The 18,658-nt window shown below is 35.4% G+C and overlaps 3 protein-coding genes across 4 annotated transcripts; 2 read left to right on the top strand and 1 right to left on the bottom strand.

Annotated features, from left to right (window-relative positions):
• Positions 1-6,354: 6,354 nt before the first annotated feature.
• LOC130818031 (uncharacterized) lies at positions 6,355-10,327 on the top strand. Of its 2 annotated transcripts, none has more exons than XM_057684053.1 (3): positions 6,355-6,538; positions 7,002-7,069; positions 7,173-10,327. In XM_057684053.1, the coding sequence occupies exons 1-3, from the start codon at positions 6,439-6,441 to the stop codon at positions 8,094-8,096; spliced, it is 1,092 nt and encodes a 363-aa protein (XP_057540036.1). In that variant the 5' UTR covers positions 6,355-6,438; the 3' UTR covers positions 8,097-10,327. The 2 variants fall into 2 exon arrangements, 1 of the variants encoding a protein (XP_057540036.1); XR_009043910.1 differs by having other exon boundaries at positions 6,471-6,538; positions 7,002-7,076; positions 7,173-7,308.
• Positions 8,828-10,230, bottom strand: LOC130818701 (COBRA-like protein 6). Its single transcript, XM_057684860.1, is given in 5 exon segments — positions 8,828-9,060; positions 9,160-9,437; positions 9,546-9,699; positions 9,787-10,071; positions 10,074-10,230. Coding segments are annotated over 5 exon segments (1,107 nt in total).
• Positions 10,328-14,345: 4,018 nt separating the features above from the next.
• On the top strand, positions 14,346-18,547 carry LOC130818152 (protein NOI4). The gene is made up of 3 exons (XM_057684212.1): positions 14,346-14,565; positions 17,796-17,978; positions 18,121-18,547. The coding sequence occupies exons 1-3, from the start codon at positions 14,560-14,562 to the stop codon at positions 18,163-18,165; spliced, it is 234 nt and encodes a 77-aa protein (XP_057540195.1). The 5' UTR covers positions 14,346-14,559; the 3' UTR covers positions 18,166-18,547.
• Positions 18,548-18,658: the final 111 nt, after the last annotated feature.

The raw sequence follows: 18,658 nt of genomic DNA, 5'->3' as shown, positions 1-18,658 counted from the left end.
CTGCTCTCCTTTCATGGCTACTTCATCTCAAGTCCGACAATGATCAACAGAAGGAAATAAAATTAGTCAAACGTGATAGAAGAAATTCTTCAAATTAAAAAAACAAAATAAATTGAACAAGAAATTCTTCAAATTAAAAAAACCCAAATAAATTGAAGAACAAATTCTTCAAACCTGACAAACGAAATGCATCACGGTTCTTCAAAATTAAACAACAACAAAAGGTAATAAAATTAGTCAAACGTGATAGAAGAAATTCTTCAAATTAAAAAAACCAAAATAAAATTGAACAAGAAATTCTTCAAATTAAAAAAACCCAAATAAATTGAAGAACAAATTCTTCAAACCTGACAAACGAAATGCATCACATTTCTTCAAAATTAAACAACAACAAAAGGTAATAAAATTAGTCAAACTTGATAGAAGAATTTCTTCAAATTAGAAAAACCCAAAGCCATTACACAAGAATGTATATTATACAAGTTCCTAACACAATTTACAATCTAAATAAGCCATCATCGAGTCGATTTCTGCACAAGATCTTCGGTTATATCGTGAGTAGGTCAATGGTTTTTGTGGGTCCTACCTTTGGAACATCATTGTGTTTCTCTACTCCTGGTTCAGCCTTTTTTAAGCTTTTATTTCTGTCTAAATTCAATTCATGCCATCAATATGTTTATCAATTCGCTCTTTTCTGCATATTTGGGTTGATCATTGTCGGACTTGAGATGAAGCAGGCTAGGGATGGCAACGGGTCGGATCTGGACCGGGTCCAGGTGGACCCGGATCCAGATCCGTTTTCAAGAACAGGATCCAGATCCGGACCCGGATCCGCGGGTCCAGTTTTGCAAGACCCATATTTGGATCCGTGGATACTGCGGATCCAGTACCGGATCCGAGTCCAAAACGGGTCCAGTTTTTTTTTTTTGTTGTAAAAATATAATGGCACGTACGCAGCATATTTCAAAGATTCAAAACAGGTAATGAAGCAGAATAGAAACAGTAACTCCACCACTAAACTGATCTTTTTTCTTGTCATTTATTTCATTTCATTATCATATTAATTAATATTCAAAGATTCAATCATCTTACATACAAGATCTGATCAGATCATCTCTGTATAGCTATTAGCTACTCAACAATTCAACACAAATCAAAAGTATTGTAGAAAAAAAATTCAAAATTAGGGTTTATTACCCTCAAATCAGCCTGTGAGGAGAGGGGAGGAGTACGCGGTGGCCAGTGGTGTTGCTGTCGAGTGTCACTGTCAAAATTCGAGTAATGGGTGATGCTGATGACTGATGAGTAATGACTGCAGGGGGCAGGGGCTACCGGGCTACTGCTGCGTGAGGGAGAAGAAGTGAGTGAGTCGTGAACTCGTGATGACGGCTGCTTGACTCATGAGGGAGAAGGAGTGAGTCAGTCGTGAACTCGTGATGACGGTTGCTTGATTCGTGAGGGAGAAGGGGTGAGTGAGTCGTGAACTCGTGATGACGGCTGCTTGACTCGTGAGGGAGAAGGAGGCAGTGACTCAGTGAGTAGTGAGGGAAACTGAGGGTTTGAGGCAGATATATAATATATATAAAGTAAAAGAAAAAAGAAAAAAAAAAGGGTCCTCTAGATCCGCGGGTCCGGGTATTTTTCTCAGATCCGGATCCGGACCCGTAAAATTTAAACGGATCCGGATCCGACGGGTCTAATTTTTTAGGACCCAGATCCGTGAAAACGGATACGGATCCACGGATCCGGGTCGGGTCCAATACCCATTGCCATCCCTAGAAGCAGCCATGGAAGGAGAGCAGGAAGAGGAAAGGGAAAAGGGAAGAAGAAGAAACTAACCATGGTTAGGTTAAATTCAAAATTTAACGGACATTTAACGGAAAAATCATTAATAGTGTCACGATTGTAATTAGCATATACTTTGGGGGTACCATTGTAATTAACTGGGGTACCATTGATATTTTGCTATAATACAGGGGTACCAATGATAACATTAATGTTATGAAAGTATGCGATTAGACGACTTAAACAAGATCCCACTTGACTATATTTTTTCTTACATATTAATCGCAATATATAAAGTAAGCTTGAACGATAATTAGCGTCAAAAATCGTTATATACCGAGTATTTTTAGAAAGGAGGAAGTTTATTTTTAGGGAAAATTACATAAGCATTAAGCATTACTTGGGGTGTAAAAAATTTGGTAAAGTTCACGTGGTAATTTTAAGTTTTTGACTTTTTTATATGATAGACAAACTTTTTTCAAATCCACATGATGGCCTGAATTTTCAACTTCTTCATACGATAAATGAAATTTTTTTAAGTTCTTTGTTAAATTAAGTACTCTTTTCGACCATATTTTCGAAAAATCGCTCTTTTCAAGTATTGCCTTGGTATTAATTTAATGGAAATTGACTAAATGTTAATCTAATTCTCACATTTATTTTAAATCTCATTCCCATATACAAACATTAGATATTCACATTTTGAGATTTTTTATTGGTATCTTCAATTCCCTCCTACCAAACACGAGCCTTTTCCCATAATATTGCAAATAAAAAAATTAATTCCCACTTTGCTTGAAATGGGAAATTATTTTCCACATTACCGTCCACGTAGGATAGGTGTGAGAATTTTTTATTTTTATTTTTAATATAACCGCTACATGAAATGGCGGTTTTGTTTAGGAATTTGAAGTAAACCGCTAGATGAAATGACGGTTTTATGAATTTTAATTTTTTTTAAAAAAATTACATCAAGCAAACCGCCACTTCAAGTGGCGGTTTTGTAGCAGTACAAAACAGCAGGCCCTTCGTATGTTGTTCACTTCATCTCATTTTTCCTCCTTGCTGCTACCGGTTCTACTTTAAAAAAAAATTCTTCAGTCCTCATTTATATCATATTCGCAATTCCTTACTTCTGAATTTGTTGCTGATCTTATCGTGGATATGATCAGAGTTGATCCAGCGTTTAAGGTGAAGTCGTTAATTTTGTAAAAAATAAATACGGATTTGTTATAACATATAAAAGAGCTTGGTTGGCAAAAAATAAGGCTATAACAAAAGTATTTGGGGATTGGGATAAGTCCTTTGAGGAGCTTCCAAGGTACCCGCAGGCATTAATGCAATCTAATCCTTGAACAGTGGTGCAATGGGAAGTCCAACCGACAATGGATCCTACCAGACTACTGGCTGTGGCAACAGGATAGCAAGAAAAGGTGGAAAATACTACATGGTTGACCTCACAGCAACATCATGCTCTTGTCAGAAACCAACCATCTTCAAGTTACCGTGCTCACATGTTCTTGCATTATGTCGAGCTCGCAACATTTCGTATGATGCTTTTGTGGACCCTTCGTTTCGCACTACAAAATATGTATCGATATATAAGAAGACTTTCATGCCTGTTCCAGACATGTTCACCTGCGATCCTTCGAATGGTCCTACAGTTGTTCCAGATCCCTCAACGAAGTGTGGAAAGGGTCGTCCGCGATCAACTCGTAAAAGAAACGAAATGGATGCACCGTTGACGCGTCCTCCTAACACGTGTAGCTTTTTGTAGATTTAGTGGTCATAATAAGAAAACATGACGTTTTTTTTAATATTTTTAATATCATGTTGAGTCTGATAATATTTATGTCATTTTTATAACACTTATGTATGTAACAGCGATAATGGCGATGTCGGGCCCAGTTGATCCATCAGTGCTTATGCTTCAGGCGACACACAGGAGCTTAGCTGCGTGGGAGGGCTCCACTGCCCAGTTGGTTACTCGTCAGCACTACAAGGCGAGTATGTTACATTGGGAGGTGGATGACAGGGTATTAGAGATAGTCGAATTAGCTGGTTTCAGATACATTCACAGGTTGTTGGGCGGGGGCTTAGAGCTCGATCGAGCTCTTATCACTGCATTGGTGGAGAGGTGGAGCCGGAGACTCATACCTTCCACCTCACAATCGGCGAGGCAACGATCACGTTGCAAGATGTGACAGTTATAATGGGACTGCCCATTGAAGGACAAGCAGTGATAGGTCATGGAGAGGGAAATTGGCCAACATTAGTTCATGAGCTACTAGGGGTTTGGCCTGAAAACCCTCAAGAGCCCACACAGCCGAAGATCATCATTGGATCGTCATTGAAGCTGACTTGGCTGCGAGAGCATTTTAGCGCGCTAGAGGATGACGCCGATGATGTTACGGTTGATAGACATGCGCGAGCGTACATCTTGTACCTGTTTGGATGCATCTTGTTTCCAGACAAGAGTGGTGACTCGGTGCAGTTGATCTATCTCCCTCTACTAGGAGACTTGGAGTGGGTAGATGAGTACAGTTGGGGAAGTGCTACCCTAGCGTATCTGTATCGTAACTTATGTCGAGCATCTCGTAAGGGTGCCAAGGACATTGATGGCTGCTTGATGTTGTTACAGATATGGTCATGGGAGCATATTCATATAGGGAGGCCCATAATTCGGACGATTCGACCCGATGGGCAACATGATCAGGAAGATGACGCGGAGGATTTTGAACCGGTGTTAGGTTCACAGCATCGTCGTGGGATGGATCCTTTAGCAGTAAGATAGCAACACTCAATTCACTATTTAAATTCATAATTTCACTATTTTATGATACATCAAAATGTTAAACAATGTTCATTTGTTTGCAGCTAGCTTCGCGTATATCTTTCGAGGTCCCACTCCCCACATACTCTCGTCTACTACAGAGACGCACTTGATCGACAACGGGACGAGCAGGTTATTAACATTTACTATTTGTATCAGTTATGAATAAATTGTATATATTACTTAGCATATTGATTTCTATTACAGATGATATGACAGCCTTACACAGCGGCTAGGATGGACGCTCTGCCACACATATGTACATCGGGCCACGAGATTTGGAGATCGCGTTGTCCACTTATTTGCTTTGACATCGTCGAGCTACATCTCCCGGATCGTGTCATGCGTCAATTCGGTTTGGAGCAAGTTATTTCGCATGCTTGTGACACCCAACCTCAACTACATGCGATCGATCGGAGGACTGGGGACAAGAACTACGTCGTATGACATAGATCGCATGTAGATGCGTGGAATGACTGAGCATCTTGATTGATTCGAGGAGATAACTTCACGGGTCATAGCTCTGGTATGTACATGAGTTGGTACAGGCGTATCTCCATATTACGCCTAACGAACACCACATTTGCGCAGCCAGGATCACATTACCATCCGACATCTACGTTACTGGTACGTCTTCTTTCAACACTCATAACATATAGTAATACTTTTATGTGACTCTTTTAACAATATAATGATAACATATAGGCTGAGCGCATCCGATCGGTGCTTATACAATGCAATGACACGATTCAAGGGGCCGCTACATCGCCAGTTGATGTGGGGTATCGCCGTATCGGCTATGTTCTCAGATCCTAGGCTCCATTAACGCGTCATTGACCGATGCATTGTGTCAGGCGGGTTATGAGTACCTCATACCGAATCCACCCATCATTGGCGAGGTAGATGACACATTCCACACTCCTTCTCCACGGAGTTCAGCCCACCGAGGTAGCTCTTCCGGAGGATCCAGTTCTCGGTCCACAAGAGGTCGCCAGCGTTCATCTACTCAAGGTCGGTCTTCCAGATCGCCATCGACCTCCGGTATTATGTCGTCATTCGTTCCTCCAACTTCCATCACCACTCCTCCTCCACATCCATCGCCTCCACAAAGGATCATCATATATCAGCGTGCTAGTCAACGACGAGCTCCTGCTCTTAATGTCATTGCGGAGGTTGACGAGTTCACACCATCATCATCCACCGGTGCGCAAAACAAAAGCGGTTGGGGATTGTAGTTTAACAAACTTTGTATATTCTTATTTGATTTGAATTTCGTGTACGACTTTCCATGATTGTAATATATCTTTGCATTATTTTCATAATTAATTTTTTCAAATCAAGCTGGTTCGTAATTGATTATTATGGAATAAATGGTATTAAACTAGTTTAATGCAGGTTGCGCTAACTATTTAGGGGAAATGAAAGAAAAAAAAGTTGCAGGCCACAAGCAAACCGCCACATGAAGTGGCGGTTTACCGTGGACCAAACCGCCACATGAGATGGCGGTTTGCCTTGACCAAACCGCTACTTCATATGGCGGTTTATTATTTAAGGCAAACCGCCATCTCAAGTGGTGGTTTTGTCTGAAAATTTTTTTTAAAAAATAAATTTTCACGTGGACGGTATTATGGGAAAGTATTTCCCACATAATGCAAAGTGAGAATTATTTTTTTTTGGGGCAATATTATGGGAAAACTTTCACCAAACACATCAGTTACAGCCGAAAGCCCGAAACTTTGTTTCATTGATGACCTTTCTCCAACGTCTTTATTCAAGTTCTTAGTGTTGTTTGCAAAACGGTGGGATGTAAGAAAAAAAAAATGGGTTTAAACGAAGAATTACCAGTCTTCACCGAAACTAATTTGGGTACTCGCATTGCACTTGCTATCTCACCTGATATCACAGCCGCCAAATTTAAAGGTCAAATTTCAATTTCTCATTTCTTCTTCTATTTTTTTTTTTTCTGGGTACTGCGATTTTTAGATGATTTGAAAGGAATCTTTATCCCTGCTCAAATAGTCAAATATAGGGTTTTGCTTTTCAAATTGCTTTTATTTTCATTTTTAAATTGTGTATTTTTTCATTTGCCGGAAAGATTAAAGTTTTACTTTTAGTTGAAGAATAAAATTTGCCTTGTATGATTAAAAACTTACAGCAAAAAATTGTGTTTGTATCACTATTGTTGTATGTAAGCTATAGGAATCAGGAATGAAGGTTATGTATGTTGTATATTGATGAAGAAGTGAACATGTTCATGGGCATAGCAATATAGCATAGTGTCTGCAAAATGTTTGCCTAGAAAAAGCAATGGAGAATGATTATTGTCATTGATAAATGATATTTGATTGTTTGGCTTTAATGGGGGTGAGAATTTGTTTTGTAGGGGAATTTGAAAGAGCCCACATTGGTTGTTTCCCACAGCTAGGATTTCTCTCTGTAAATGCAGTGATGGTAATTGGTATCTCCCAGGCCCATAATATTCATGTATCTTATCTTAATCTGTAAATTTTTCATGTGTTGCTCTCTAGATTGACACAAGTTCCTCCTCCCTCAGGTGAAGCGGGATTCCTGTTTTTACCACTTGCCTGATTCGCTGTCTTTGAAGCACGTTTTCCAGGGTTTTCAAGATACATGGTTTATCTATGTTAATGCCAGTCTATCTGATTTTAATAATTGTACTAGAGTTTCTCAGAATATCACTGACAGCAAGAGCAACAGACAGAAGAAGCTTTGCTCAAAAAGTGTTGCATTAAAGCCAGCATTGGCAGCGACATCCTCTAAACCAAACAAGAGGAAAAGGAAGAGGAAGAGACAAAGTCTTAGTGAGGAAAGCCAAAGCTCGAAAGCTGCTGTGCTGGGACCAGTGCAAGTAGCAACAGCCTACCTATTAAGGAAGAAACACAAAAGAAAAAAAAGACCAATAGTGAAGAAACTTCATCCGGATTCTCTTAAGACAGAAGGAAACATTCTCAACATTTCCAATGTGATTCAGAGAGAAGGTAGTGCTCAGGAAAACGTGCTATCTCTCAGTAAAATATCAGATTCCAGCACTTCAATTGAGACTTCTCTTGAAAGCTTATCTGGAGCAGTATCAGTATCAGGGATCATTAACAAATACTTCACATATTCAATCGACGATGTTCATCACATTAGAAGCACTTTCAACTCTGAATTTACCCCAACAAATGGACAATGTGAAGTGGAGAAATTTTCTACTGGTAAAAAAACTAGGAAGAACCAAAATTCTGAAAAAAGGCACCACAGATTATTGCCCTCTCTTCTGCCTAAAGACTTGAATTCTGTTGCTTTAACAATGAAGGAGTATGAAGCATATGGGGTTGGTAAACGTCTTGTTATGGCTTCAAGTAATCTTGCAGCTTCAAAAAGGTCGGCTTTTTCCAAAGGTAAACAGTTGTGGGATCGAGATGCTGGAACAACTATAAGGCCTTTGGTTTTTGAAATCGACGACAATGACTGATAGCCTAAAGGCATCAGCTGCTGGACTAGCTATTGCAATTTTGTGATCTATACTCGCAATAGCCTAAAGATATTTGCTTAAAGGTAAAGCAATTATTTAGAGAACCAGTTTGCGTTTTCAGACACCCGTGGGTATGCACCAATCTGTAGAGAACTAGTATAACTTATAGTTAATTGTACCAATCCAAGCAAAAAATGTGCTTGTCTTTGTTGTTTTGTGATACCTTGTCAAAGAATGACTTGAGGGCATTTAAGAAGTTCAACATCAGTTGCCTGGAAAGAGTGAAACAAGAGTTGGAGTTTAACATGGTAACTGAGACTTGGGAGAGCTTGTTTTTGAGCCCTTTGACTCAAAGTCTCAAATCCTAAGATTTTCTTTGCATTTGCTTGTTTCTTCTGTATTAGCTAAAATTATGTTCCCTTACATGAGGTTGTTTTACAGTAACAAATTGTGCCCTTCAATGTTGTTCACACTTCACATTAAAATGAGGTTGCAAAGTTAGAAGTTAGGTCTCCGGAAGTTTGGAATTCTTTCATAATGCTACTTTCGAGTGCATACACTTAACTACTAAGAACCTGAAATTGCTATGACTCAAAAGGAAAAAAAAATATTTTTTTGGACACCCATTTGCTCAGAGAAGCTGCTTTGCCAAGAACGACTAATACCGTTCATAAGAGAAGTAAAACTCAGAATGGCACAACAGATTTAACATATACATTAGTTAAACCAGCCTACTGTCTGACATGCCGACTCTCGTTGGGCAATTCAGGGAAATCATGGGGGAGAGGCATGACACAATTTTCTCCGTTGAAATAGATTCTTTTTGGGAAAGCCCAACCTGCATCAAAGGTGAAGGTACCACGTACTTTTCTTAGGAGCATCTCAGTCTGTACATTTCCACTTTCTCCTGATTTTAGCAGCACATCATTGTAGTACTGTATTCCCCAAAATAAACCAGTGTCATCTGAAAATTGAAAAAGTTAGAATAATAGCAAAAGCATAACTGTTGTAAGTTTGCAGTAACTTGTAAAGATTAAGAGAAGGCTAGTTGAGTTGAAATTACTGGTGGGGCGATCTTGAGTAAGGGGCATGTAATTGAAGCTAAAAACCTGCACCAAATCATTAAGGTTTGGATGCTCAACAGCCAAGTTCCAAGTGGTGTAATTCTTACGTATATTAAGATTCATGATCGTGATCTTAACCCTCCAATACGCTCTATAGCTGTGCTTGATGTGCCAATGCACATGTATTGGACACATATGAGTAGTGCAAATTACCAGAGGAGGTGGTACATAATCTGGATCTTTTGATTTTGGCAACGTTTGGGGTATTTCTCCTTTTCTGCAAGGCACACAAGTATAATTAGGACTTAATTCGTTTGAAGGGAAGACATTGGCTGGTAGCTCTATGTTTGATGAGCAACTGATGGAAACAACATATAGGAAATACTTGATGCATGATGAACCAGGTTGGTTTTGACAGCCACAGCTACAGTTGGGACAAAATGTTATTGTGGTGCTATAAAATGCAGACAAGGAAACACAACAAGTTGGGGCAGGTGCTGCTATAAATTGTGAATAAGTACAAATCACTTTGTATGTACCTGTAAACAAATGAAAAAAGCAATATGAAGTTAGAGATAGAATGGAAAGACAATAGTAATTGTAAGGAGAAGAGTGGAAACACTTACTAAGAGCTTGCCTCCATCGTCGACCACCATCCTCAGAGAACTGGGTAGGAGCAACGGCTTCAAGATCACCACAAGTATAACCAGGAGTACTAAATGTGAAATTCTTGGGCATTGTGAAATTTAATTTTGAAGAAGAGGCGGCGAAACCAACACTCATCTGAAAATGTGAAGCATACTTTGTTGAGTCTTGAGCCATAGAAGTTAAAACACCAGCTCTGCAACAGTTAGATGTTTGTTTATTGAACGCGGTTCCTGGTTGAAGGTCAATGATAAGAGGACGCTTCAGCAACAATGAGGAGGTGGTGTACCCAGTGATTTGTTACAAACTCCTTGCATATTCCATATCACTTCATCTCCATCCCATTCCCAGCTTAACCTCCAACCAGGAGGCGATTCGATGTGTCTATATTCTTGAAAATTGTATATCGTTATTTCTGCCTGCATTCAGAAATTTTTGTTTTATTATTCCTAAAATTAACACTCAAACTTAATGTGCGACATATTTCTATCTCAATGAAGGCTTTTGTTATCATTCTTAAAATTAACACTCAAACTTTATGTGTGACATATTTCTATCTTAATGAAGGTTATTATATGATTCTTTTCTGGATTTGTGAGTGTTCTAAGCTGAAGCTTTATTATATCCAAATCCAATATCCAATATCCATGCATGAAACTTTGAAAGCAACACAAAACAGCATTTTGCCTCTTATGGGAAACTCATCAAGCATTCAAATTTAAAGCCTAGCGCATTTGACAATAATAATAATAATAATAACAATAATAACAATAATAATAATAATAATGTCACTTAACACATTGAATTACTCTACTGAATACTGATGTCTGATGAATGATGATGAAGGAAATGGGATTTTGATACATCAACAACCATTGAAGTGGACCCCAAGAATCACTAATCAATCAGTTGACATGAATGAATACTTGGCCTTTCATCTACTTGATGAATATGAAGGAAATGGGATTTTTATTTTATTTTAATTTAATAAGGAAGAACGACAAATTAAATAAATACTCCGTACTCCCATCCTAGCATATACACTCAATTACTTCTTGAAACAGAGGATCGGACTATATTTGCAAATGACTAAAAATAGCAACAATTCAGCAGACACTTGTATATTCACATCTGAAATAATATTCAAGTATATAATATTTTATTATATATATATATATATATATATATATATATATATATATATATATATATATAATAGCACTAAATTAAATTAAACTTAAAAGCTAAACTATATACATCTGTCTATTTGACTTTGGTGGACAAAGGGTCTTATAAACAAACATTAAACTAAGTCTCCGGCCATAATAATTATATAATCATTATTAACTGACGTTGTATGCCGCACTATTCATTTCTGTGATATCCCATTGAATTGTTATGTTTCCCTTAGCATCAAGCGGGTCATAACCATCTGTATGTATTGCATTAGATTAATAAAAATTAAAATCAATCAAATTACATGAACAGAGTTTGTTGATGCACTTACAACTGAGATTATACGTGAGAATGGTAGAGAAGATGAAAAGACTCAACGCTAACATTGTAATTGTACATTGTACTTGTACTTGTATTTGTAATAATTAATTAAGAATTTTATCACATAAATCAAAACAAAAATCTATGAATTAAAAAAATTTGGAATTTTTATAATGGAATATCACAGATGATGATGATGATGATGATGTGATGTTGGAATAAAACAGAGACAGAAATGGGGTTTCCTCCCCACTTCTCTTTCTCTTAATCAATTCTTGTGAATGTCAAATCAGGTTTAATTAATTAAAATCAGGTTTAATTGTACTGTATATGTTAACAAACAGCTAAGCATTTTGTGGTTATATGTAATAAATGGAAATTAATGATTTACATACTATTTTTACATTTTTATTCTCATTACTATAAGTATATTTCCACTTCTTATGAGTATATTTTTTTTTCATAAATACACAGATTAAATTATCTCTTTCTTTTTCAGGAAAAGGAGCAACTCATTCATTCATCCATTTTTTCTAGACAAATTAAAAAGATTGAAAATCTGCTGACAATTTTTTACCAACGAAATAAATTAATATTTATTGTAATTAATATGGAGCCACAAAAATAATATTAAGGCTAATTTCAAAGAAAGAATAGTTAAGAGAATTATAGTTCATGTGAAAGTTTACTACTCTTTTTTTTTTTTTTTTATGTTAAAAAATTTATGTAATTTAAAATTAGGTGCAGTTTTCAAATATTACATACTAAATGATCTTTCTGTAATTGTTGAAATTTTATTTGTTCATGCTTGTGAGATTTATGATGCCAATCGACAACGAGAGATTAACGTAAGTATATCATTTTTAAAGCCACTAACATAAATTGGGTTCATTAAATTAAATTAAATTAAATTAAATTGATCAATATGAATTTGACTATTTAATACTCTTACCATTTCTTAATTGTGTTTCTACGAAAATGTTATTATATTTACGGGAGGTGAAACTTGTATTTCATATGTTTTTTTTCTGGATATTTAAAAGTTAAAGAAATATTTATCGTCATTGTCATCATATCTAGTATATTATGCTTATAGGAATCGTCTGAGAAAATAAGTAATTCAGTAAGTCATACCTATAAAGAAAGACGCGGTCAAAGAATCCCTCGACTTGAGAAAGATCCTCATAAGTGGTTCCTACAAAGAATAGGACTAAGTGAAGTTGAATCCGCAAGCATACATCTTGCCATACAAACTTGGCTCTCAAATCATAAAATTTAAAATAAATGAGATACATATACAAAAATATAATAACTAAGTGAAAAACGAGTAAAAGAATTATATGTAAAAGATAACGAACAAGAATACCAACAGGTAAGCGAGAGAGTGTCAATAGTCTAAGACATAAATAAGGCGCCTTTAATTACTCCAATCTCTGGCCAGGTCCTTAGAAAGACTTAACTCAAGCAAATCGTTTTTCTTTTGTTCCTCCCCCTTCTCCTAGGTCATCCTCAACTTTTGTTAACTTTATTATGATGCTTTTGACCCTCCTTATGGGAGCGTCAAAATTTCTCTGTACATGCTAAACCATTTCAATCTATTTTTCATGCATCTTTGAAGAGATATGGGCAACCCCTAGTTTCTCTCTAAAACTCATGGTTCCTGATTCTATCCATCATTGTGTAACCATACATCTACCTCAACATATGCATTTTTGTAACATTTATCTTATGTTCAAATGTCTTATTTACTACAAGCCAATATTATGTCCCATACAACAAAGCAAGCATGATTACACTCGATAAAATTTACTTTTGAACCTACTTGGAAACTTCCTATCACATAATACATCAGTGGTTGCTTGCCACTTAAGACAACCCGCTTATATTTAATGAGTAATGTATCAATCAATCAATCTCCCCAATTACTCTAAAAAATAGATCCCAAATACTTAAACTTGGTCGTACATGCAATAACTTTTTCATCAATGATACCTCTTATATTTATATGAGATTTTAATAGATTTATTTCGATGTATATTATTTTATTATATACATTTTATAATTATTTATCAAATATATTTATATATTTTGAGTCTTAAACACATATTTTAAAAAACGTTAAAAAAAATGCAAACATTTAATGAAAAATGTAGATATTATATAGGAGTGATATTAGTGTTTAAAATTGTAACACTTAGAATTAGAAATATATATTCAAATTATTCAGTGGACATGATTTTAAGATATTTTAAATTTAGTTGAGTTTAGTTTAGTGGATCAATATAAATAATCATTTAATCAAATAGGTTGAGTTATTCTTAATGGTTCTTACACGTTTTTCTAATTATAAAATCTCATTTAAGAAAATTTTATAATAAAGTAGTGGTATAATAAACTAATTTTGAATTAGGTTAAATAATAAAAACAATATCACATGGAAATTCAAATATTTAAATTTAAAACTAATTATTTATTTATTTTTTTTTTGAATATTTTATTTTTCTTTGATCTCATAATCTCATTATATAAAATTGTCTCACTTCTTCATCGGTCTTCTTCCTTTGATCACTTAAACTTGTAATAAAAAAGAAAATTTTATATGGTAATTTTAAATTTTTCGGCTTTTTCACGTGGTAGACAATTTTTTTTAATCCCCATAGATGACCTTGACCTTTCGACTTTTTTACGTGGTAGACAAAAGCAAAGTTTATTTGCTAACTTTACGTTATTTTTAACCAACGTTAAGATATTATTTTAAAAAACGAACATTGTGATCATTAAATTTGACCACATATTTTGAAAATTAGTCAAAATAAATACTTAATTTAACAAAAAAAACCTAACATTTTATCAATCAGGTGAGAAAATTTAGCACGCAAAATCAAAAAATATTTGTAAAAAAGTGAAATTTCAAAAGAAAAATTATAGTGCGAAAATAAAAATGTAACGGAGGGAATACAAAACGGCGTTAAAATTACAAACCTGTAAAAAGTAAGCACGTTCACATGCCTATTTCTGGCCCCCCGTATTCTCTCTCATCTAAATTCCCAACTCACAAAGACAAAGTTGGTCATCAACTCATCTTCATTTTCCCTCTTTCTCTCTCTTCCATCTCCTGTTACCTCTCTCTCATTTCTCTCTTTTTCCTTTGTTCTTCCCCCTTTTTTATTTCTTGTTTCTTTTCATTTTCTCTTTTTTTCTTCATCCGCTTCTTTTTGTTTTTCTCAACCTTTTTTCTTCCTCCCCTCTCTGTATTCATGACGGTAAGTTTTAATTAAGCACCTTCAATTTTGTTTTTACTATTGTTTTTAGTATTATTTCCTTTTTTTGTTGTATTTAACCCTAGATCTATCTCAATTGTCTTTGTTTTTTAGGGTGTTTGATTTCTTTTTGCTTTGACTTGATCTGGGTGTTTATTTATTTTCTGGCTTTCTTTTTCTTTCCTATGTGGCTTGTTTTTGGCTTGATTTGATTGAAATATCGGGTTTTTTTTATTTACCCCCGGGCTCCGATTGATTGACAGAACTCTTTTTTGTGTGTTGTTGTGATTTTAATGTGAAATTTACCGTTTTGAGCTTTGTGATTCATTTGGGTGATTGTGATTTTCGATTTTAGTTGGACTTTGAAAAAATATTGTGGATTTGCGAGCTTACAAGTAATTGAATTCTATGAGAATCAGAACGACCCTTTTAAGATTAGGTTGTCTTGATGCAATTTGGGGGTGGTTTTGTGGAGTTTGGTATTGTCATGTTATGGAAATTCAATGAGTTTGCTGAAAGTTTCATAATTGGACTACTCAATTAGTTGTCAACATGTATTCTTGAAATATACAAACAAATGGACTCTTTAATATTTCTGATTTATGGCTCCCTTTAGTTTTGATTTTGCTGGGAAATATCATTTTTTTGAAGTGATTTGAAAGATGTTGACTTGAACCATTTGTGAGAGTATTTTGCCAGTGATGAGTTTCAGACAACATTGGCATTGTCTGAAATTGTGGTTTGAAAGCATAGCCATGACCTATGGGTAAGTATTGATGTTTTTTTCGGCCCCTTCGTGTTACAGTTCATTGTCATTTTATATGTTGTACTGTATCTTTTTAGTGTGGAATAGCTTAGAGAATCAGATTGTGATTTCTTTTCAGCTTCTATGGTCTTTTTCTCTAGCACAGAGAGAAACATAATTAGGGCAGTAGGCTCCAAGCTTTATTTTTTTCAATATATATATAGTCAAGTTTCAACCAAACCAGAACCGTGAGAACCATAATCTCAACCGTTAGATAAAAAGTGAAAGGCTAGGATTCGTGCCGCGTAGTGACATTTTTGTGATTTTTTTCTAATTTTTTTTTGGAAAATTGTAAAAAATAAACTAATTTCTGCTCAATATGCTGAAAATAAACCAAATTATTGTTTATTTTTAAATAAACTTACTTATTTGGTATGTTTGCTGAAAATAAACTCAACTATTGTTTATTCCTAATTCTTGACTTATAAAGAGGCTTTGAAGATGATAATAAATAATATGTCAGTTTATTATTAACAAATATACCTAGTAGGTGGGTTTACTAAAAAAATATTGTTGAATTTATTTTCAGCGGATCATTCAAAGAATGGTTTACTATTAACAATTCAACCAATTTGTTTTGGGTAAAACTTTTTTTGTTTGAAAAGTAATACTCTTTTGCCTAAAAATAACATTTTTAAGTAAAAGTAACATTTTTTGTCACTTTGTCAATTTTTTGTTTTTTAATCTCTAGAAAGTAACATTTTATTTCTGAAAAATAACTCCTTTTTATGTAACGTAACAATTTTTTGTTAGTTTTGTTCAGATTTTTTGATCTATCTACTGAAAGTAATAATTTTTTGCCGAAAAGTACCTTTTTTTTTTAAAAGAAAGTAACACTTTTTTTTGCCTAAAATAACACCCTTTTGGTTAAAAGTACTCCATACTTTATTGTCAAGCGGGTTGGTTTTCATGATTCTCATTTAAGAATGGTTCTCAGTAAACCTGAACTTTTTTGGGAAGGTTTATAGCCCATAAAATGTGGTTGACCTTGTGCTATTTTTGGTACCTTATGGTTTTTGGATTCAAAAACAGAGGTGTGGAATTCACTCTCCAGATTTTGAAGTTGAGGATGTCTAAATAGGTTTTCGATGATGTTGTCTTTCTATACGGCAGTTGTCGAGTTGCTTGTTATTTCTGTTGCTTGTTTTTTCTATGCAAAGTTCAGACTAAATTTACCCTAAAATTAATGGGAAATATCTGAAAATGCTCTCAGGCTTAGCATTAAGGATTTGTGTGTTGAAGACTAATTATAATTTAGTTCAGCACCTTTGCATTGTGCATGAAAGAGTGAGCTCAGGTGCCAAGGGAGAGGTTTTGTTAGTTTTTGACTTGAAGTCCGGGTAAAAATTTTAATCTAGAAAATGGCAATTGTTTGTATCTGAAATCAAAGAAGCTCCTGCTTGCTCGACATAGGTGCTTGCCTTCTCCTCTTGACTGTTGAGCAACGTCTGGGGTTCAATATACCTTATCTGAGTGCATTGCACCATATGCCTTTGAAAATGTTGAGTAGGTCAAGATTTTACCGGAAGAATTTACCCCTTGCATACTTGATGCTGATTATCCTTTATGATGTATGGTGATTATTTGACTGTTGACTGTTATATGTTGAATTTGTATGATGAATCAGGAAACACCTTTTCCAATATTCATGGCATGAGATTTGAGAATTGAACATTTAAAAGGAGTAATTCATTAAACAGCTTTGTTGATTTTGTATGAGGTTCAAGTCTCAACGTCTATGACATATACAAATTTTCTCTTGTAGGCTGACACAATCATCACGAGAAACAGCCAGTTGAATTTATTAGTGTTCACTTTTTCCTATTGCAGCAGTTCAAGACTTAATTAATATTTTGGGTCCTATTTGTGTCACGACTCATGCCCTTGTTGCGCTAAAAGATGTTCTCGTTTTTTTCTACCTTCCGTTCTGATATTGTTTCACTGTGCGAAAACGAGATCTTTTTGTTCCATTGGTGACCATGTATAGGTTTTTTGTGTCCATTTGGGCTAGAATTATGGGCATCTGATCATTTCTACTCCCCTTGCTAAACGTACCCTGGTTAAATATAATAGCACCCATTTTGGCTATAAAGAAATTATATTTGCATAACATCATTTGAACCATCTATTTTCAGCTGTTTCTTTGATTTTTTCTCTCGTTCGCCATTTAAAGGGTTGAAGGGCTCTCATGTTAATAAGTTGAGTAGGTTAAGATGATGTGCGGGTGTGTGTTTTTGCAAAGTGGGTTTATTTGTAAATAATGAATGATGTATGCAAATGCTTTTGCTTGGGGAGGGAGACGAAGGTTTGTCAAAACAGGCGTGATGATAATTTATATTTGGTAGATATAGTTGCTTGAAACATTATCCCTAATTGGGAGGACATATTATGCAAGGCCTTGACTTCCCCCTTTTTTGGGCCTTGACAGGACAAGGGAAGGCCACTGCCCAAGTTTGGTGAATGGGATGTCAATGACCCAGCTTCAGCAGAGGGATTCACTGTCATCTTTAATAAGGCCAGGGATGAAAAGAAAACAGGTGGAAAACCTGAGTCCCCTGCAAAGAACCAGCCCACATCTAAGCCCGGAATAGAGTCCACTAAGTCTCAGCCTGTAAGTTGTTTCTCTGGCCTATGTGTATGTGAGCTTTTTCTAGAAACTGCATTTTCTTATCTACCATAGACTGTCCTTTATTACTTTAGAATGATTATTTAGTTTATGTCTGTGTAACTTGGTTTTGTTTGTGAAATTGCAGAAAAAGTGGTTATGCTGTGTGCAAGCTCCTGATGTGCACTCTTAATGAGATATGAGAATTGAAATGAAAGAAGGGGATGATGATTGGCTGAGATCCCACACCAACACCATTTCTGATTTCTCCACTAAGATAAGATGTTAAGAGTTGTGATAGGCTGCATCCCAATCACATTTTTTTCTTTTCTTTCTCTGTTCTATTAGAATCAGACTACTGTGTTGGTGTGGGAAGGAAAATATGAAAGGAAGACGCTTAATATTGTATTTATATCTACTGAATTGTGTGGATCATTATTAAACAAAAAACACCAAAAAAAAAAAAAAAAAAAAACCCCACAAGCTTTTCTTTTGTACTCACCATTTCTTGTGCTTTTGAGTTGTAAAGCTTTTCGTTTGTTGTATCAGTGGAATGGCTTGGTTTTGCTACAACATTTTTGAGTCTTCAAACATTACTTTGTTTTGGCTTTACTTATTTTCTTTGTTATGAGATGGGAGTGTGGGACATTCAACAATACCATGAATTAGTATCTTTAGTTATGAAG

The sequence above is a fragment of the Amaranthus tricolor genome, chromosome 7 (assembly GCF_026212465.1).
Source record: "Amaranthus tricolor cultivar Red isolate AtriRed21 chromosome 7, ASM2621246v1, whole genome shotgun sequence".
NCBI lineage: Eukaryota > Viridiplantae > Streptophyta > Magnoliopsida > Caryophyllales > Amaranthaceae > Amaranthus > Amaranthus tricolor.
This window is presented reverse-complemented; position numbering and strand designations above follow the sequence as displayed.

What these genes read in the sequence shown, in the direction of transcription:
- LOC130818031 (XM_057684053.1), top strand. Translation starts at nt 6,439, where the DNA reads ATGGGTTTAAACGAAGAATTACCAGTCTTCACCGAAACTAATTTGGGT. An exon ending in CACAGCCGCCAAATTTAAAG is followed by an intron (nt 6,539 to 7,001) that starts GTCAAATTTCAA and finishes TTTGTTTTGTAG; the next exon opens with GGGAATTTGAAAGAGCCCAC. An exon ending in TCTCTGTAAATGCAGTGATG is followed by an intron (nt 7,070 to 7,172) that starts GTAATTGGTATC and finishes CTCCTCCCTCAG; the next exon opens with GTGAAGCGGGATTCCTGTTT.
- LOC130818152 (XM_057684212.1), top strand. An exon ending in AGTCCACTAAGTCTCAGCCT is followed by an intron (nt 17,979 to 18,120) that starts GTAAGTTGTTTC and finishes GTGAAATTGCAG; the next exon opens with AAAAAGTGGTTATGCTGTGT.